General features: G+C 42.3%; 1 protein-coding gene across 2 annotated transcripts in view; it reads left to right on the top strand.

Moving 5' to 3' along the window:
- Window positions 1-22,210, top strand: part of INTS9 (integrator complex subunit 9) — a 126,877-nt gene that overhangs the window by 48,832 nt on the left and 55,835 nt on the right. For both annotated transcript variants that reach the window (XM_033229612.1, XM_033229622.1), the window contains exons 4-6: window positions 1,166-1,228; window positions 8,392-8,531; window positions 10,817-10,903. In XM_033229612.1, the coding sequence (XP_033085503.1) occupies window positions 1,166-1,228; window positions 8,392-8,531; window positions 10,817-10,903 (290 nt within the window). The remainder of the gene's footprint in view (window positions 1-1,165; window positions 1,229-8,391; window positions 8,532-10,816; window positions 10,904-22,210) is intronic.

Below are 22,210 nucleotides of genomic sequence, written 5' to 3'. Positions count from 1 at the left end.
TCTTTATACATATACTTTTTTCTTTTGAATAAATACATTTGGTTTATAATGCTAAATAAATGCTATGTTCTGCAAGGAAAAACATTGTATTCATGGTGCTGGTGGTGGTTGTGGTGGAGGTGGAGGTGGCAGTGGTGGAGGTGGAGGTGGTTGTGGTGGAGGTGGAGGTGGCACAGTGGTGGAGGTGGAGGTGGTGCTGGTGGTGGTTGTGGTGGAGGTGGAGGTGGTGCTGGTGGTGGTTGTGGTAGAGGTGGAGGTGGAGGTGGTGGTGGTGGTGGTTATGGTGGAGGTGGAGGTGGCACAGTGGTGGAGGTGGAGGTGGTGCTGGTGGTGGTTGTGGTGGAGGTGGAGGTGGTGGAGGTGGTGGTGCTGGTGGTGGTTGTGGTGGAGGTGGAGGTGGAGGTGGTGGTGGTGGTGGTGGTTGTGGTGGAGGTGGCAGTGGTGGAGGTGGAGGTGGTGGTGCTGGTGGTGGTTATGGTGGAGGTGGAGGTGGAGGTGGAGGTGGTGGTGGTGGTGGTAGTGGTGGTGGAGGTAGTGGTGGTAGTTGTGGTAGCGGAGGAGGTGGTGATGGTGGTAGTGCTGGTGGTGGATGCTGAATCCCTGTTTCAGGCTCTTGACCCTCCCTCCTTACGTCCCCCTTTCCTCCCAACCCTTGGTAGGTGGAGAAAAAGCCTCTAAACAGTTTATGTAGGGCCATGACTCCTAGCCTGACAGCATGACAGAATCACTGGAGGTGCTTGTTATAAACACACATTCCATGGCCTCATCCCCAGTTTCTGATCCCTTCAGTCTTAGATAGGGCCAGGGATCTTTTTTATAATCCATGGCCCCACATAATTCTGGTGTTGCTAGTACAGTTTGCGTGCCTTATTTGGAAACCACTGGATTGTGGGTTATGGGAGCAGCACATACCCATGCATGGAAGAGGTTTCAAAAAGTGTGCATTCAAGTCCTGAGTCTGCAACCAACCAGCATTTTACCCTTAATAAGACACTTGGCCTGCCTGAGCCTAAACACAGGACAGTTGGCCTAATAACCTCCCAGCTTCCCTCCAACTCTAGTAGTCTATGATTCTTCGTGAAAAGTTTTGTTTGAGGAGTATGTTTATTTGGTCCTGTATGTACTGGATATCTCTTCCTTGTATTTTTCTTTTCATTTCTTTTAGGAGCTAAAAGAGTGCTCGGGTCATGTATTTGTGGATTCTGTGCCTGAATTCTGTTTACCAGAGGTAAGATTAAGGTGAATCTTATTGTAGATACAAACCTTGTTATGTAATTGCTCAAAATGAAGTCAAGAAATAATTTCAAGAGGCTTAGCTTCCTGTTTTCAAGTTTAAATGAATCCGTTATTCCAGGCATATTGTTACACAGCCAAAATGTGATCATTTAGCAGCTTTTTATATTGTCTGTAAGTCATTTACGTCACTCTCTTCTTCCTATTTCCTTTTCTTTCTGTAATCCCCACTAATACTCCTACCAGGGCATAGTTTTGAGCAAGGTAAGGAAATAACTCAAGCCTTTTAGTTTTATGATTCTGATGCCTATGTGCTTAGGTTAGCCATATGTATCCTGGTCTTGCTTTATGGTGGATAACTGACAATTGCTATTATTTAGCCAATGCCAGTAAACTGTAAAAATTCTTGCTGACTTAAAATACCATATTTAATATTGTTTGAAATTCATAGATTCTGAACTAAGTCATAGAAAACAGTTACTTATTATTATCATAGTGAGACTTATTGTTAGGGTGTGGGGCCAGTTTCATCCTTTCAAAGGAAACTAAGATCAGTTTCCATTTGTTTTAAAGGCAGCTAATCTCAGCTGAGAGACCTAATCCCCAGAGTAGCCTAGATGCGGTTCTTAACAGACATGTGAAACGTGGAAAGCCGAAGCTGCTCCCAGGTTCATGAGAAGGTGCCATCCTCTTTTTTCCATATGCCCAGTGGATCACAGTACCTATAGAAAATACTTCCACAAATTCAGGGCCAAAGAGAAAAAGAATTTGGAGTGCAGTTTCTCTTATTTTTGTTTTCTCTTCTTCCTTCTCTTTCCATTTCTATGCTTTGTTTAATATCCTGTAGATCAACATTTTTATCTCTCTTGTAAGTATGTGTATGTGTCTTTGAGGGTACCAGAGCAAACAGAAAAAGAAACACAGACAAACTTGGTAATTGAAGTTGGCAGATAAGGGAGAAAGTTTGAGATTTAGTAGTAAGCCTAAAGCTGAAGGAATCCGAGAATCCAAAGCTCTCCCTCACCGTTAACCAAAGTCATTTTGTCATGCACATTTGTCACTTAGGAATTGGTAGGGCAGTTCGCCATCTGTTTGAAGATTCCTGATCCTAGGTGCTACATTTGTTTTCAGTTGACCACGTGTAATATTGACTACTGCAGCCTTCCATTTATGGACACCACTGTAGAATTTATGAATTGGTGTTCCGATGGCTTTCTGACTTGCTCTATAGGGTACTCAGCTTTTAAATTAGACAGTTACCATTCCACAGTTCACTTTTGCCAAGCTAAAGGATTATTGATATATTTAGGGTTCTAGAGCCATATACATTTTTTCAGGCAAGATTTTAGGGCACTAATTAGTAATAGTCACTGTATTAAGGTAGAGCCAGGCCTTGTATGATTGGAAAAAAAATGGGAGAGTAATGGAAGCAGGAGAGAGACACTTATTATGGCCCAGTCTTCACTGACTTGTGGGTGAGCCACACAGCCATAGTCCCAATCATCATGAAATTTACAAACTAGTGCAAATAGCTTATATATCTTTGTATCCCAGTACAGTACGCAACCAGCAAATGAGGGTTGTTTTGATTGAATTTATGGTCTGTAGAACCCCAAGTGTTGGTATACAGCAGTTTTAAAGATAGAGTAATCTTTACTGGATTCCACTGAATGAACATATGTAAGTAAATATGTTAGTACAGTTGACCCTTGAACAATACGAGTTTGAACTGGAAAAGTCCACTTACATGTGGAGTTTTTCATTATGACAATTTGAAAAAACTTGCAGATGAACTGCGTAGTCTAGAAATAGCAAACAAATTAAGAAAATATTAGACATTCATTAATTCATAAAGTATGTATAGAAACTAGTCTGTTTTCTCATTTGCCACCATAAAGTATACACAAATTTGTTATAAAAAGAGAATTTCTTTTTTTTTTTTTTTTTTTGAGACAAAGTCTCGCTCTGTCACCTAGGCTGGAGTACAGTGGCATAATCTTGGATCATTGCAACCTCAGCCTCCTGGGTTCAAGCAATTCTCCTGCCTCAGCCTCCCAGGTAGCTGGGATTACAGGTGCCCACCGCTATGCCCAGCTAATTTTTGTATTTTTAGTAGAGACAGGGTTTCACTATGTTGACCAGGCTGGTCTTAAACTCCTGACCTCGGGTGATCCACCCACCTCGGCCTTCCAAAGTGCTGGGATTACAGGCGTGACCCACCACGCCCAGCCAATAATTTTTTTTCATTGACTCTGTTGCCCAGGCTGGAGTACAGTAGTTCAATCTCAGCTCACTGCAACCTCCGCCTTCCTGGCTCAAGCCATCCTCCCACCTCAACCTCCCAAGTAGCTGGGACCACGGATGCACACAGCCACACCCTGCTAATTTTGTATTTTTTTGTAGAGAGGGGTTTTGCCTTGTTGTCCAAGCTGGTCTTGAACTCCAGAGCTCAAGCAATCTGTGTCAGCCTCCCAAAGTGCTTGAATTATAGGTTTGAGCCACCGCGCCCGGCTGAAAAAGTTAAAATTTATCAAAACTATGCACACCAACATTTACAGACCATACATGACACGATTTGCACTCGAAAGAAACATAAATGAGCATTAAGATTCAGTATTTAATCACATGCATAAAACTGTAGTACAGTATATAACTTCACAGCCACCTCCTGTTGCTCTTGTGGTGAGCTCAAGTGTCCGCTTAAAACACTATGTGATGCCAGTCATCTCCATGTGAGCAGTTCCTCTCTCCTGTAAATTGCGTATTGCAGTAAAGAGTGATCTCTCGCAGTTCTCATGGATCTTGCATCATGTTTAATGCAGTACCGTTAACCTTGAATAACACCATGGGACCCATACGAAGTGCCGCTGGTGATGCTTGAAGTACTCCCAAGAAGCAAAGAAAAGTCATGGCGTTACAAGGAAAAGCTGAAGTGCCTGATATATAGATTGAAGTCTGCAGCTGATATTGCCTGCCATTTCAAGACAAATGAATCCAGCATAAGGACCATTGTAAAAAAGGACCATTGTTAAAAAAAAAAAGGAAAAAGAAAAGAAAAACAAGAGAAAACACATGAAGCTGTCACTGTAGCTACACCAGCAGGCATGAAAACTTGTACTTCTTGTGAAATACATTTTTACCTTGTATTGAAAATGCATCATTACGTGTGTGCAAGTCTGCTGTAAGAAAAGCATACCTGTAGACTCTGATGTGATTCAAGAAAAAGTGAAATCATTGTATGACAACTTCAAGCAAAAGGAAAGCTTAAAAAAATGTCAAGATAACAGGAAAAGCAGCTTCCTCCAGCCAAGAGACAGCAGACAAATTCCTAGATGCCATTAAGAAAATCACTGAGGAGAAAGACTATCTGCCTGAACGGGTTTTTAATGCAGATGAAAGTGTCCTAATCTGGGAGAAAATGTCACAAAAAAACATTTATTAGGAAGAGAAGTGAGTTCCAACACTTAAGGCAGGAAGGGATAGGCTAACTCTACTGTTTTGTGCAAATGCAGTCGGGTTTTTTTGTTTGTTTGTTTAATCAGGACTGCCTTTATCTATAAAGTGGCCAACCCCTGATCCTTGAAGGAAAAAGATAAACACCAGTTGCCAGTCTTTGGCTTGTACAACAAGAAGGCCTGGACAGTGAGAACCGCTTTTCAGGATCGGTTCCGTTGATGCTTTGTCCCTGAAGTCAAGAAGTACCTTGCCACTAAGGGACTGCATTTTAAAGTTCTTTCAGTATTGGACAATGCCTCTGGCCACCTATAATCCAATGAGTTCAACTCCAAAGGTGTCAGAGTGGTCTAAAGCCCTAAACACACCATCACTAATTCAGCCTCTAGATCAGGAGGTCATAAGAACCTTTGAGCCTCATCACAGTACTCCATGGAAAGGACTGTCAGCTCTATGGAAGAGGACCCCAACAGAACATCATGAAAGTCTGGAAGGATTACACCATTGAACCTGCCATCATTGTTATAGAAAGAGCTATGAAGCCTGAAACAATAAATAAATTCCTGCTAGAGAAAACTGTGTCCAGATGTTGTACTTCACAGGATGTACAACAGAACCAGTCAAGGAACTTAGGAAAGAGATTGTGGATATGACAAAAAGAAAAAAAAAAAAAAAGTGGGAGGTGAAGCGTTTCAAGATACGGAACTTGGAAAAATTCAGGAGCCTATCAGCACACCAGAGGAGTTAACAGAAGATGACCTGACCAAGATGAGTGCTTCTGAACCAGTGCCAGATGATGAAGAAGAAGACGTAGAAGAAGCAGTGTTGGAAAACAAATTGATTTAGACAGTCTGGCAAAAGGGTTCCAGTTATTCAAGACTGCTTTTGACTTCTTTCACAACTTGGATCCTTCTATGATATGGGCACAGAAACTAAAATGGTGGAAGAAGGATTGATACCATATAAAAACATTTTTAGAGAAATGAAAACATGAAAATGTCAAACAAATTATGACATATATCTGTAAGCACTCCGAGTGTGCCGGCTTCTCCTGCCTTGCCTTCTACCTCCTACACTTCTTCCCCTCTGCCACCCAAGACAACAAGACCAACTCCTCTTCCTCCTTCTCCTCAGTCTGTTTTAATGTGAAGATGACAAAAATAAAGACCTCTATGATGATTCACTTCCACTTAATGGATAGTAAATGTATTTTCTTTTCCTAATGATTTTTGTTTTTGAGATGGGGTCTCACTTTATTGCCCAGTCTGAAGTGTCATGGTACAACCATAATTCACTGCAGCCTCAACCTCCTGGGCTCAAGTGATCCTCCTGTCTCAGCCTCCGAGCAGATGGGACTACAGGTGTGCAGCACCATGCCTGGCTAATTGTTTAAACATTAGGTCTCACTATGTTAACCAGGCTGGTCTCAAACTCCTGGCCTCAAGCAGTCCTCCCACCTCAGCCCCACAAAGTGCTGGGATTACAGGTATGAGCCACCACATCTGGCTCCTTATGATTTTCTTAATAACATTTTCTTTTCTCTAGCTTATTTTATTATAAGAATACAGTATATATGCAAAGTATGTGTTAATTATGTTTTCAGGAAGGCTTCTAGTCAACAGTAGGCTATTAATAGTTAAGTTTGAGGGGAGTCAAAAGTTATTTTCAACTGTCCAGGGGGTCAGCACCCCTAACCCCTGTGTTGGTCAAGAATTACATGTATATAAATGTGGTTTGGAATTTAAATTTCTCAGAGGAAAAATGTTTTATGTAAGCGTACATTTTTGATGTATACCAACAGAATATTTTTTTATTTTTTTAATTCTAGACTCTATGGGCTGGTTCTTAGACATTAAAGAAAAATTTCTAGTTTTCTCACCCAGTTTCTGTGTACGTGAGGACGGGTGGTGATGGTTTTCAGCTTTATTGTTGCTTCAGGGTGATTCGCATTGTTTTCTTCTGGATCTATCACTGTGCTACTCCGTCTTAATTTCCCTATTTGTTTAAAAATGATGCTAGGGAGGTAGTGGAGAGTAGGACCAGCAAAGAGTTATATGGTCCTTCATAAGGAGGACACTGTCTTGCAAGGACAGTGCACAACTTGGGGTGAAGGTTAGGATGGGTTGGCTGTTCATTAGGCATGGTGTTCACACAGACAGCAGTACCCTGGCACTGAATAGTTGATGACCTCTGCTGGCATCCTGTCCTTGGGGGCCAATGCTGCCTGGCATCTTTATTAAATTACTCATTTTATTTGTGAAGTTACTCAGCTGGAAAATACCCATAGCCAGAATGGCACCCTGCCTCTCTTCATCTGCTGTGTCACATCATCTTTCTTATTTCTTCTTTGTGGGGATGTATTATCTCATGGACCCACCTCTTAACCGAGTCACTTGCTTTTCCTTAGTGCACCGTACATTTCCCAGGGTTATGGGAAATGTACCTCCACGGCGGAGGGTGCTGTGAGTGACGGGTTGTCTCTGAACCACAGTGTCTCACTTCTCCCAGAACATGCCACTAATAAAGCTGCATTCCTTCAACAGAAGCACACCAAGGCTTGTTAAGTACTGGCTGCCACAGGTGGGAGGGGACAGAGGAGTCACACAGGACAGAGTGCTACTTTGAGGTGTTGTGTATAGATTGTGAACTGTCATAAGAGTTACACATACAGACCAGGCTTGGTGGCTTGCTGTAATCCCACCACTTTGGGAGACTGAGGCAGCCGGATCACTTGAGGTCAGGAGTTTGAGACCAGCTTAGCCAACATGGCGAAACCCCATCTCTACTAAAAATACAAAAATTAGCCAGGCGTGGTAGGGCACATCTGTAAACCCAACTACTCTGTCTCAAAAAGAAATAAAAATTTAAAAATTGAGTTACACATACAGTACTTTGGGAGTTCTGAGGAAGATGTGGTTTCTTTCTTGTGAGCAAATCAGGAAGACCTAGTGGAAGAAGAGAATTGCGCCTTGACAGACTGTTAGGACTTAAATATATGGAAAAATTTCAGGTGTTTTCCTAAAATTTACCCAAACTTGGATAGCCTTTTCCCTCACCTGCTAACTTGTCTTTTCTCCCTTTTTACATGACCTTAGTGATGAACTTCAAAGCACAGGTCTGGGGTTAAGATTAGGATGGAAGATGAAAAGATAATTTCCTTTCATGACTGCCACTCTGCTTTTTTGGGGAGCTCTATAACCAGCAATAAACTAACAAAAGTTACCTCAAAAGAAAAAACAAAACAATTGTCTCTCCATCTGGCTTTTGAAGAGCTGGTTTCTGTGTGTTGTGTCCCCATTGCCCATTAATCTGTAGCAGTGGGGTGTTGTGTTCTCGTGTATGCTTGCAGCCTATATGCTGCTCTCTCTGCTTCCAGCTACCTGGTTTCACTTGCCTGGCAGCAGCTGCCGAAGGGTCCCGCTGTCATTTAACCTCATAAGTCTAATTCAGAAGAATTCTGTTCTAGTAAAATCAGAGTGCTGCCTCTGGGCTGGCTGTGTTCTCATTGCTGGCCATCCTGTCCTGCTACTTAATGTCAGTGTAGAAAACCTCTTCAAATGAGAGAATGGCAGTGTTGCAGGGAAAGCCATTGTTACTCTGCAATACAAAAACTACTTCTCTGCATTCTGACAACATCGTTTTTTAGTCACATCATATTGATCGATCCCTGAACAGATATATATCATTCCCTCCCTTTCTTTTCAGACCGAGCTAATAGATCTGTCTACAGTAGATGTGATTCTCATCTCTAACTATCACTGTATGATGGCGCTGCCGTACATCACCGAGCACACCGGCTTCACAGGCACAGTGTATGCCACAGAACCCACTGTCCAGATCGGCAGGTGAGAGGGTTGATTCTGATCCTGCTAGGATGTGGCTGCGGAGCTCCTCTTTCAGTGATGACACTGTCACAGTATTATACCAGAGCTGGTGGTTACTTCCTTCTGAACAATTAACCCGAAGAACAGGCAGGAGTAGGCGACTCTCTAGATGAGGAATGTTCATTGGAAATGCCTAAGAATTGATGGTGCAAGTAGCCTTGTTGGTCTTTTTCTTATAAATTAGTTTATAAGAAATTATAAATTTCTTATAAACATTACCTCCCCTAATTAGTATCCTCTGTACAGCTGTCTCCATGAACAGCTGTACAGAGGATACTAATTAGGGGAGGTAATGTTTAGGAAGATGCCACAAAGATGCAAGGCAGAGGGCTTCAAAGGGAAAGAGTGTAGCATCTTTGAGAAGACATTTTATTGCTTTGCTTTCAAAAATTCCCCCTTTTGTGGTTTGTTGTAGACTATAAATGGAGACAGCTTGTAGAAAATATAGGATAGATAAGTAAATAGATGGTTAAGTTGTCTCTGCTGTTGACAGAGTGAAACTGAGCAATCTAGGAGTAAAACTGCAGTTTTCCTTTGACTCTAAGAAGCCCCTGCCATCCCTTTCTCTGCCCCTACTAAGCCTTTGTGACACGGGTGGTTATCACAAGTAACCATAGTATCATTTAGTGAGAAATTAGGTAAAGAAAATTACTCCAGAAAAAAAAATTTGTCAATTTATTTTTTGAAATAAGAATGGTATAAGTTGAAACTGTCAGGTCCCAAAATGTGAGACTTAAGAATTACTGTAGACTCCTAGATTGGATTCTAGAGTCTTACAGATGAAATAATGTGTTTTCTTGTTTTTATGTCAAACCATATTACCTGCACAGTGTATGTAACCATAAGTGAGCTGAGGAAGGGCTCTCATAGGAAAGTAAAACACTCAAAGTGATGCATCGATTTCAATTGAGAGGATAAGCTAAAAAACTAGCCTCTAGTCTGGAAAAGTTAAAGCAGTGAGGATCAGCACACCATACTGTTCCTATGAAAGCTACATCCAGGATACCAGTGAGCTGGAATCACAGGTCTTGAGATGTTGAAACTAGCACTCTTCCTTCAAGATGGAAGGAGGAGATGGTATTAGGCCAAAATAAATAAATGAGAATGAAATGAAGTTGTTTAGCTTTCAAATACTAATACATTAATGGCTTAACAGTATGTATATGTTAGCTTGGAGGGGATTTAAGTCAATATGGATCATCAGTATTAGATTAGGAATGAGGATTCAAGGTGTTAAATCCATTTCTAGCTTTGTGATCATCCTCTGACCATCAAGAATTCCTGCAGTTCTCTGTCCTGTGAATCCCCAAAGCCTGTGTACCTTGATCCAGCTGATAGCGCAGCATTTCTTAGATTCCTCATCCCTGGTTCTGTGGTACTCCAGCTCATCTCAGAGAGAGCTAGCCTTCTGCATTTAGCAGCCTACTCCATTTTTCCTTGGAGTATTCTTCCAGATGGAATTTTGCTAATTCCTAAAACATGTCAAGAAAACTTATTTTATCCATTTAAAATGTTCATTTAGGCCAGCCGCGGTGGCTCACGCCTGTAATCCCAGCACTTTGGGAGGCCGAGGCAGGTGGATTCGCCTGTGGTCAGGAGTTCGAGACCAACCTGGCCAACACAGTGAAACCCTGTCTTTACTAAAAATACAAAAAATTAGCTCGATGTGGTGGCAGGTGCCTGTAATCCCAGCTACTCGTGTGGCTGAGGCAGGAGAATCACTTGAACCCAGGAGGCAGAGGTTGCAATGAGCTGAGATTGTGCCATTGCACTCCAGCCTAGGCAACAAGAGTGAAACTCAGTCTCAAAAAAAAAGTTCATTTAATATTGTCATTTAAAAAAAAAATCCTGCCCACTCCCTGCTGTGTCACCAAAATTAGATACTTGACAGTCATTTAACTTCTCCCTATGTACTTTTAGTAACATAAAGGTAGAGATCTTAGAGTGAGCGTTAAAACGGGCTTGTGTATTTCTATGTTTAGAGACAAGAAACGGGCCCGGCTTGTTTTAAAGGTGAATTAAATTATTTAAGTTCAGAATTTTTAGCACAGAAATGCAATAAGAAAGTGAGGATTTTGTTTAACTTTGTATCAACTGGTGATCAAGTTTATGTGCAGCAGAGAGGAAGATGATGATGAGATGGTGTAGGAAGAGGTGGGCAAGTCATTTCTCCTGGCCAACTGTTAGAGTAGGGTGTTTCTCTAATTTTTTAATGGGTGTTCCTCACTTTTTTTGTTTAAACTCAGGCTTCTCATGGAAGAGCTGGTGAATTTCATTGAAAGAGTGCCAAAGGCTCAGTCTGCCTCCTTGTGGAAGAATAAGGACATTCAGAGGTGAGGAACAGACCATTCTCTTCCCAGAGACTATAGTGCCAGGTGCTTTGCAAAGCAATCTCATTTGATTTCTTCTCCTATGCTTAAACAATGATTTGGTTATATTAAAGATTCTCTTTTTCCGAATACACGAAAGGGTTACATTTGATTCAACCAATGTTTTTTGAGAGCCAACTATGTGCAAGGTGCTATGCTGGGTACTGGAGTTTTTAGGAACGATTGGCTCTGTCCATGAGGTGCTGAAAGCTTAATGGAAAATCCGATAACTCAAGTCAGTTACAGTTGGCATGGCATGTCTTAGAAAAGATGTTTGCCAGCTAGGCGTGGTGGCTCACGCCTGTAATCCCAGCACTTTGGGAGGCCGAGATGGGCAGATCACATGAGTTTGGGAGTTTGAGACCAGCCTGACCAACATGGAGAAACCCCATCTCTATGAAAAATACAAAAATATTAGCCGGGTGGTAGCGCATGCCTGTCATCACAGCTACTCGGAAGGCTGAGGCAGGAGAATTGCTTGAACCCGGAAGGCAGAGGTTTTAGGGAGTCGAGATTGTGCCATTGCACTACAGCCTGGGCAGCAAGAGTGAAACTCCATCTCAAAAAAAAAAGATGTTTGCCCACAGTGCTGTAGGCACTCAGAAACTGAAGAACCCTGCTTAGGGAGGCTGAGAAGGACATTCCTTAGGAGATGACAGTTAAGGTGGGTCTCGGAAGAAGAAATGGACTTGTCCCTGTTGCAGAGGTTGAGAAGAGAAGCCCAGGCACGGTGTCATGGGACATAGTATATTCAGGGAACAGTGAGATGTTCAGTGTGGATTAAGGGGAGTAGAGAGGTGAGAGGTGCAAGTAAAGGGGTGAGTTGGAGCAAGAGAATGAAGATTCTCATATGTGAAACTTGAGTTTTATATTGTTGAAAGTGTGAAGTCGGCCAGCGAAGGTTTATAAGGAGGCAGATGACCACATTTATTTTGGGGAAGGTAACTCTGGAAGTAGCATAAACGATGGACGGGAATGCAGAGATAGGCGGGAGGACTAGCAGTGTGACTGCTGAAATCCAGGGGAGATGACAAAGCCTTGAACTAAGGCAGTATCTGTGAGCACGAGGCTGAAGTCTAACTTCAAAGGAATTTCTGAGATAGAATTAAAAAGAACTGGTAAGAGTTGTAAAAGAGGCTGTAAGTAATTAAGAAGGTAAGAGGAGAGCTGAGTGGAAACCAAGGGACAAGGAAGTTTCAGAAAATACAGGTTGTTGTTGGTCTCAGATGCTGCAGGAATATCAAGTAAAATGGAGATGAGGCCCTTGGCTGTAGGAATGGGGAGTCCTTAACAATTCCAAAGAGGCGAGTTGCCATAGAGTGCTAGGTCCAGGAACTAGGCTGTAAGAGATGAAGTAAGGAGAAATATGGTAGAAGCAGCAGCTTAATTCCACTTCCATGCTCTCTTATTTAAATTGGCAACAGAGTACCCCTATGGGTACTATGGGTTAACACACTGGGCTTTCTCTAACCATAGCAATTCTGTCTTCACCTCCAGGCCCTGCAGCAGCCCCACCTTCTGATGGTGGCATCAAGTCTGGAGTAAAAACTAGTCTTTTAATTTCTTCTTTTTCTTTTTCTTTTTCTTTTTTTTTTGAGACGGAGTCTCACTCTGTCGCCCAGGCTGGAGTGCACTGGTGCATGCAGTCTTGGCTCACTGCAACCTCTGCCTCCAGGGTTCAAGTGATTCTCCTGCCTCAGGCTCCCAAGTAGCTGGGACTACACGTGCATGCCACCATGCCCAACTAATTTTCGTAATTTTAGTTGAGATGGGGTTTCACCATGTTGGCCGGGATGGTCTTGATCTCTTGGCCTCGCAATCCACCCACTTCGGCCTCCCAAAGTGCTGGGATTACAGGTGTGAGTCACTGCACCCGGCATAGTCTTATAATTTCTTAGGCAGTGTATATTCCATATGCTCCTACCCAAGTCCACTTTTTTCCAGTTGGCACTGGTTTCTTTTTCCCTCTAGATCAGCGATTTGTAGTCATCTGCTTATTTCAACATTAGAATGTCTTAGTTTTTGCAGATCTTCTTTCGATTAGAATATAAATACGTAGCTAGAGGAATATACTTTTTCTATAGTGACTATTTCGGAGCTTGAGCATGAGTCTCCTCCGTGCATCTCTTTGTACACATGTTATTTATTTTACTTATGTAACACTTGTTGTGTGCCAGGCACTCTTCTAAATGTGTTATTTAATTTATTTATTCCTTTAATAAATAGGTAGGTAAGTAGTGGTGCTACTACTTTTTTTTCCCCCCGAGATGGAGTTTCGCTGTCTCCCAGGCTGGAGTGCAGTGGTGCAATCTCCGCTCACTGCAACCCCTGCCCCCCAAGGTTCAAGCGATTCTTCTGCCTCAGCCTCCTGAGTAGTTGGGACTACAGGTGCGTGCCACCACACCCGGCTAATTTTTGTATTTTTAGTAGAGATGGGGTTTCACCATATTGGCCAGGCTGGTCTCAAACTTGTGACCTCGTGATCTGCCCACCTCAGGCTCACAAAGTGTTGGGATTACAGACGTGAGCCACCACACCCAGCCAGTGTTATTACTTTTTTACAGGAGAGAAAACTGGCACAGAGAGATTAAGTAACTTGTCCAAGGTCGCACAGCTAGTGAGTGGCAGGATTTGGATTCAAACCCAGCCAGCCAGCTAGCCTGGCTGCAAGGTCCATGCTCCTAACCCATCTGCTAGGCCACCTCTTGTGCACACACACGTGCCTCTTCTCACATGCATGTGAGCCGCTTCTCGTGTCAGGATGAGGAAGTAGGCTTATCTGTGCACATTTTCTGCTGTGTTTTAAGGATCTTCTGAATGTCCATTTCCTTGTTTGGGGATGTATGGTGTGGGCATGGCTTCACATTAGGAAACATTTTCTGGACATGTGCATATATAAGTCTTCGGTGTGTATGTGAATGGCCTCCTTGATCTGACTGCCCTGGTGCAGTACCGCATTCTTGTTCCCAGCTCCCTTTTCTCTTTTCCTCAGTTCTGATAACCTCCCTTCTTTTCATCTCCCGTTTGCCCACTGGACTGGACAGGACCCCAGTTCCCTACATCTCCCTCTCAGAAACCTCAGGACTTTGTTTTCGTTCCCATGGAACATGCATGCTCTGACTTCCCTTCTTCCTCTTAAATATAAACCATTTGTAGTGTTTTGCTGCAAATAATTTTGGCACACCACAAATAGTGTTCAAAAGTCAGTATTTCTTGGCCAGGTGCAGTGGCTCAGGCCTTTAATCCCAGCATTTTGGGAGACCGATGCGGGCAGATCACTTGAGGTCAGGAGTTCCAAGACCACCCTGGCCACTATGGTAAAACCCTGTCTCTACCAAAAATACAAAAAAAATTAGCCAGACATGGTGGCGGACACCTGTAGTCCGAGCTACTCAGAAGGCTGAGGCAGGAGAATTGCTTGCACCTGCGAGGCAGAGGTTGCAGTAAGCTGAGATCACCCCACTGCACTCCAGCCTGGGGGACAGAGCGAGGACTCTGTCTAAAAAAAAAAAAATGACGGTATTTCCTGACTCCCAAATCTTGGGCAAAGTCTTAGGAAGCCCCAAATCCTTACTTCACCTTTTCTCTTGTGACCTTGGGCAAAATCCTCGGCCGTTTTTTCTTTGCCTCCCATTTGGCCATACAAAAGAAGTGCCACCTACATTAGGGAGACTATGGATGAGGCTAAAGGAAGAGAAGGCTAGGGAGGGGCCTGAAAGGTATTTCCTAAGATGCACAAGAAATCTCCCTTTTTAAAAAATTTTTTATTTTAAGTTCTGGGATATGCGTGTAGGACATGCGGGTTTGTTACAGAGATAAACATGTGCCATGGTGGTTTGCTGCACCTGTCAACCAATCACCTAGGTAGTAAGCCCCGTATGCATTAGCTGTTTATCCCAATGCTCTCCCTCCCCTCTCCACACTCCTTGAGAGGCCCCAGTGTGTGTTGTTCCCCTGCCTGTGGCCATGTGTTCTCATTGTTTAGCTCCCACTTAAAAGTGATAACATGCAGTGTTTGGTTTTCTGTTCCTCAGTTTGCTGAGGATAATGGCTTCAGCTCCATCTGTGTCCCTGCAACACACATGATCTCATTCCTTCTTATGGCTGCATAGTATTCCATGGTATATAGGTACCACTTTTTTTTTTTATCCAATCTATCGTTGATGGCTATTTTGGTTGATTCCATGTCTTTGCTATTGTGAATAGGGCTGCAATGAACATACACTTGCATGTATCTTTATAATAGAATGGAAATCTCCCTTTTAAAAGAAGCTGCTAGTTGAACTGTAGGCAAAAATCAGAAACTGTTGAGACTAACTTGGTAGAGGAGCAAGGAGAGTAGTAACTTGCACTTTTGGAGAAGGCCATCTTTGATTCTCACCCTGGCCAAGGATTGTGTTTTGATTTTTGAGCATGAGAGCATGTGATGAGCCATAGTTATTGGTAGAGAAAGCGAAGAGTCTAATTATGGGAAAATATACTGAGGTGTGAAAGAGACACTCCATAGCTGTGTTCTGTTTTTCTCCAAAACTCAGCATAAATATTAGAAGTGGTAGAAGAATTTGAAGAGCTATTTTTTTTTTTTAATATTTTGAGACAGAGTCTCTGTCACCCAGACTGGAGTACAGTGGTGCAGTGTCGGCTCACTGCAGCCTCCACCTCCTGGGGTTCAAGCGATTATCCCGCATCAATTTGCTGAGTAACTGGGACTAAAGGTGCACCACCTCCATGCTCGCTGATTTTTGTATTTTTTGGCTTTCACCATGTTGGCCAGGTTGGTCTCAAACTCAAGTGATCCGCCCACCTCAGCCTGCCAAAGTGCTGAGATTATAGGCATGAGCCACTGTGCTTGGCCATAAGAGCTATTTATTCTTTAATTGGCATCAAGCGAAAGAGTTCTTTTGAAATATTCACCTAGAATTTAATCTTGGACCAGAGTTCTAAAAGTGCTGCATTTGGACAATGTTTGTGCTAAGGGATTTACATCACTTTTAGATTTCTCTCTATAACAAGCTAGTTAATATCTAGCGTCCCAGACTACTGTGGCATGCTACATTGACAAATGCTATTTTTTGCTCTCTAGTTCACCAGAATTTTTCCCATTATGTAGGCTGTATCTTCTCTTTATGTTTTCATTCTTTTTTTTTTTCTTCTTATTTTCTTCATTCTTGCGCTTTGCCTGTCCAGGTCTTCCAAAGTAGGGATCACAGGTCCACATGCCTACAGGGCTGAGGAAGGTACACACAGGAGTGAGATGGGCTGGTGGAAAATGTGGACCAGTGACCACACCCCTCTGTAGGGGCAGCTGACTCGCAACTCCCGCAGATCGTGGCCTTATGGGAATGTGAGCCCACAGTTTCCAAGCCTTCCTTAGAAGCTCAAAGTCTAGATGTTGTAAATGTGACTTTTAAAAAATCTTTTTAGAAATGTTGGCTCCTACATTAGAATAAAATCCCGTATGATCTGAGCAAAGTACCTCTTTGAGAGGTACTTTGAAAGGTACTCGATTTGAGACTTGAGCCCCCAATTTTTGACTTATACTATATATAGGCAGACTCAAAGCAGATCTTGTCAAGTGCCTAGAATTAATACATCTTAGTAGCTTACATTACTAATAAAACTATCAACTAAAGAAAACAGTAAATTAAAAATTTTCAAACTCAGTCAAAAGAATCTGACAAATTCTCGTAAATCATTTGAAGTTAGTTTGAATTAACATTTGATTTATTATTAGTACATGTACCAAAAAAAAAAACTATTACTCCTACTTTTTGGCAGCTGTATAACTTCCTGCCTCAGTTGACAGTGCTCCTTGAGATTTATATCAAAGAAGTTAGCCATCCTTCTTCCTAACTTTGACATTACAGTTTACTCTTGAAAAAGAGATGAATTTTGAAGGGAAGGAAAAGGAGAATCCCTCACAATATAATTTTGGGTCTCTGACTTTCCCACACTCACTTAAGTTTAGGTTTTTAATGGAAAAATATACAGGAAGATATTCCACTTAAGAAAGTAACCCCACCTCTAGTACTTCTTTTGTATAAAGCTAACATTTTTTATAAGATTAGAAATCTACAGTTACAATAAGGATAAATCATTACAAGATATTGTCATCATCCTCATGCAAGCATTAAGCAATTAAGCATTGATATATTCTTGGCTGAATTTTTATGGCAGTTTTTAATACTTGAAACTTGAAATGTGGCTTCATTCCTTACAGAAGACTTAAAACCAGCCAGGCATGATGGCTCATTCCTGTAATCTCAGCACTTTGGGGGACCAAGGCTGGTGGATCACCTGAGGTCAGGAGTTCAAGACCAGCGTGACCAACATGGTGAAACCCCATCTCTGCTAAAAATACAAAATTAGTCACACCTATAGTCCCAGCTACTTGGGAGGCTGAGGCAGGAGAATCGCTTAAATCCGGGAGGTGGAAGTTGCGGTGAGCCGAGATCGTGCCATTTGCACTCCAGCCTGGGCAACAAGAGTGAAATTCCATCTCAAAACAAAACAAAACAAAACAAAAAAGACTTAAAACCATGCATATTCAAGTTGAAGTTCCTCTGCTCTGACACCCCTTGGGTATGCGTACAGGAGTTTATCAACTAACTCTATGATAGGAAGAGAAGATAAAAGTGTGTGCTTGGAGGTCAAATAGTCTGGTATTTGAATTTCAGATCTGTTTCTTGGTAACTGTGACAACTTATTTCTTCTAGGCTCTATTTCCTCCATAAAATAGGAGCGATATTAACAACTTAATAGGATTGTTGTAAGGACTAAATGAATAATATGACTAAGTTCTTAAAATTATGCCAGTCACCCAGTAGATGCTCAATAAATGCCAGTGTCCTTGTCTCCTTTAATAAGATAAGTGGCTTACATAATCTGCTTTTGTTAACCAGAACACATCTGTCTTCCACAGCCTAATTTACCTTCAGACACTGCCTTTCTGATGAAAGCAAGGCAGTCAAGTGGACAGAAGGAAAACTGTTTTCAAATTCCACTGTTACCTGTAGTTAGTTGTCACTGTCACTCAGACTCTCAGACTCAATCTTTTCTGTAAAATAAGAATTAAATTATCTCTAAGTCCACTTGTGTTAGAGTTCTGAAAGTTGTCCAGAGAGAGGCTCCTTAAGGCAGGCCCTCAGAGAGCAGCAGTGCTTTGACGGAGTAATCACAGCTGATTGGGCTTTGCGATTCCAGTCACTTCACCGTTTCATTTCACTTGGAGTTGATTAGCCTCTGAGGGACTGATTCATGCTGACCAGACTCCCAGGATGTAGAGTGACAAACAAAAATCCCGATTAATCACTTTAAAGTAAGACCTCTGACTGGCTCCAGAACTAGAGTGGCTCCTCTATCTAGGACACTGTGTGCTAGCCAGGAAGTCCACTTAAGACCTCAAATTATGAGTAGGAAATTTTTCCATGAGCATAGGATTAGAGCAAAGATCGTTGACTTGCTCTCAAGAGTTGTTCCTGTCATGCTTTGGTAGCCTAAGCAATTGCTGTTTTTTAAGCAATAATTTGATCTAAAATAAACATCAGGGTTATAACCTAGTTTATGGTTAATATTGAAACATACTTCATTTTGAGGCTCCACAAACTCCATATGGGTCCTTATTCTGCCAACATACCCAGTCTACCCCAGCCCCAATGGACATGTTAAGCCCTTTGCTGTGATGAGAGTCAGGTGGGGAACTTTCCTGATTCCTGTCTTCTTTGTATTCTCTCCTTACATTAATTTTGTTCATTCATTTATTCATTCATTCATTCATTCAACAAACACTTAATGCCCAGCCAGTTTTTTACTTACCACCTTCCAAGTGGTCCTTCTGGACTTAAAAGTCTTAATATTTAATAAAAACACAAAAGCGTGCTGCTTTTGCTGGCAGGATGGAGGAAGAGGCCACAGAGCTTTGTCATCATGGCAGAGCCCTGGGAAAGAAGTTCATCAGGCACTCAAGTGTGGTAAGAACAAAGCAAAACAATGAAATCCTTTAGAAAGTACTTATGAAACATTTAGACTCTGAGAACTTGACTTTGATAAATTAGAAAGCCAGAAAAACACAGAACTAGTTCCCTCTGGGTTTCCTTATCCTTCTTATCCAAAATCAGCCAATAATTCTAATGGCTTTAAATGGCTCTATAAATGCCTCTCCGTAATTGGGACCTCAAGTAAGCATAAGGAGAGTTTCTGGGAAAGCTAAGTTAGGCAAGATGTGTTAGGAGATAGAGGAAGCACAACAAAGTAACTATCTAGAAAGAATAAAAGAGGATGTCAGCAAAAGGACTTTGTGGGCAGAAATATGAAATTCAGAGAATTTCAGACTTGCTAACTACCAAATGCCTGGTATTATGGTAAGTTTATAGAAAAATACCCCAAAAAGTTTAAGATTTAGTCACTCTACTCAAGGAGCATGTCAGGCAGAAAAAATAGAGGCTAAATGGCAAGACTTAGGCTGGGCTGGGCAGATTGAGTAGGGCTTGAATGACAAAAAAGAGACCATTCCAAGCAGGCAAGAGAGTGAGCAAGATAGAAGTCCTAGTCTTCTGTAACCTAACCACTGAAGTGACAGCCCATCATCATCTTTGTCATATTAGAAGCAAGCCACTTGATCCAGCTCACACTTAGGAGAGGATTCCACAAGGGGGTGAATCCTGTAGGTGGGGGTCACTTGGAGCCATGGCAGAAGCGCCTGCCACAAAACCCTGAACCGGGCAGGTCAGACTGAACTAGAGGCAGTGGGGATGGCTTGACTTTCCTCTTCTGGGTTACCCCTGAGCTCCTCCCTGATTTTTTTCACTACCTCTCACAGTTATAGGGCTCACCTCTACCCAAATGTGGTGCAGTTCAGAGGGGACATGTTGATAATTGCATTGCTGGTTCTTTTCTTTCCTGGGATAGCAACTGAACTTTTTTTCTTTTGAGTGTCATTTATATTGGGCACTGTGCTCAGTGCTGAGGAGACAAAAACGAAAAAAGTATTGCTGTGTGAATCATATGATACAATGGGATAAAAAAGATACATGTTACTCTTTTCAGTGAGTATTAGTAAAATACAAAACAAAAGGCGAATTTAACAAGACTTCTCCTTCTAACTACAGTTTTCTCTGGATCTGATTAGCAAAAATCATTTGTAGTGAAAATTTCTGTATAAGCATGCTTTCTTCAGTTTTTGTAGAACGTAAGTTTGTGATTTCCATGCCATTTACTGTAAAAGAAAAGATGGGAAAGATTCAGGCTGAAATATACCTGGATCTTCAGGAGCCTTTTGTTTTACTTAAGAAAACTGTGTCCCTATTTGAAACACCAGTAATTTCTCTAGAAATAAGTTCTGGGCTGTTGAGGACAAAAGTTGTAGATGCTTTGCATCTTCATGCTTCCTACTTTCCCTTCTAAGTGTTCGGTCAGAACACTGCTAGTACTCAATAAGCTGAATATAAGACTGTTTCATCTCCAGCACACAATGAAAACATTAAAGTGACCAAAGCCTCTTTTTTAGCTAGGCTGTTCCAGTTCTTAGTCTGCTGGATTTTCACAGGGTGTTGTCCTAGATGGAAAGGGGAGACTGCTGGGAAGGGCCATCAAGAGAAGACAGAGCTAGCAGGAAGGAAAGCCCACGTGGTATGGTGTTCTGGGTAATGGCAGTACTGGTTGTCAAATAATGGGTAAGGAAAATCACAGAAAGAAAGCAGGTATAGTTCTGGCCTTGTGTGTGACTTTCTAGTCAGCCTTTAAGAGAGGTGACTGTTGCAGGGCCCTGGCAAAGCTGGGGACAATGTGAAAGAAATTCATCTGAATGGAGAGATGTGGTTGGGGTTGCAAGTGTTATTCATCATTATTCATCACGGTCCCTGCTCTCTAGCCACTCCCATGACAGCCTTCCAGCTCTGGCATTTTTAAGGCAAGAAACTCTTTGGCTGCTACCGGGCCCAAAGTGAGAGGTCTTCATTTTCTGTGCAGGGCGGCCCCAGGGGGTTCAAGCCCCAGGGCTGCCTGATCCTGAGAACTTAAAGGAGGAGTCAAAGCTGGGTAGAACCTTGAGTTTTTCCTTGAGGCCTCTCAAGTTCAGAATAGTTGCTGCTAGTCAGAGTCAATCTCCCTGGGTTGGAGTCCACTGCAGTATTGTAGAGAAATGCGTATGCTCCTGGGGCTGTGTTGGAGCAGGAGTGGAGACAAACTTTGACTCAGCATCTCTTCTGCACCAGACACTTCACATGCATTATATTATACATTATTTCCCCATTGCAGAGAAACTCTCAAAGGAAGGTAGTATTCTCTCCATTTTATAGATGAGGAAACTGAGGCTTGGAGGTGAACAGCTAACTCCAGGATGTAAACCTAGACTTGTCTGGTTGTAAATTCTCTTTTTTCCTTATTTACCAGTGCCTCTGAGAGAAATATCTCCTTCCTCAAAGCAGGCAGTCATGAGTTACGGGGATGTGGAGGTAAGAGATGCAGGAGCAGCAGACCCTGAGGTGGCCTCAGTCCAAAGGGAGCTTCTGTGCCACTTCCCTGCACTCCTACCAGACTCAGGGCCAGCCAGCCTTCCTGAAGAGCATGTGAGTGTGCACCTGGCCTGGACTAGGGTCACAAGTTCTGAGAGAAAGTGACAAATGTGTCTAGGTTTTAAGCAAGAGCAAGTAAGTATTGTCCACGCAAAATGTAGAAGACAGAGGGACTTAGATAGGTGCTGGGTGCAGGCAGGCAGGGCCTTGCACTAAAAAAGCCCAGTATAGACAGTATAGGCAAAAGCAGCGCCCAGATAAAGAAGGGCCTTAGGAAGTCATTCTGAGAGCCTTGGATTTTATGCTCAATGTATTGGTGAACCATTGAAGTTGGGGGATGATGTGATCTTGAGATTTGCATTTGTAGTATATTGTTTAGGGCTTTCTGGGAGGGAAGGCCAGCCTGTAGGCAAGGATGACTCGAGTCCTTTGGCATCCCTTTTGTTGCCTTGTTCTGTTAAATTTTTCTTAGACTTAAGCACAGTGTGAACAGAAGCCCTGTATTGTGCGTGTCATTCCCCTTATGTGACTTACGTCCTGAGACCACAGTCAGTGCTAAGTAAATATGTATAGAATAAATATTGCAAAACCTAAAGCAGTTCACTATGTGTACCTAAGATAAGTGAATAAGAAAATCTTCATGTATCTGTTTATGTAGAAGGTAATGACAATGGATCATTGATACTTTGTTGCTAAAGAAACAAGGGTAAAAAGCCTAGGAACTATTTGATCTATGTGCTGCTCTGGTTAAATCTTAATT

The sequence above is a fragment of the Trachypithecus francoisi genome, unplaced genomic scaffold (assembly GCF_009764315.1).
Source record: "Trachypithecus francoisi isolate TF-2019V2 unplaced genomic scaffold, Tfra_2.0 Contig01440, whole genome shotgun sequence".
NCBI classification, from domain to species: domain Eukaryota; kingdom Metazoa; phylum Chordata; class Mammalia; order Primates; family Cercopithecidae; genus Trachypithecus; species Trachypithecus francoisi.
Note: the sequence above shows the minus strand (reverse complement) of the source record. Positions and strands in the feature narration are given on the sequence as shown.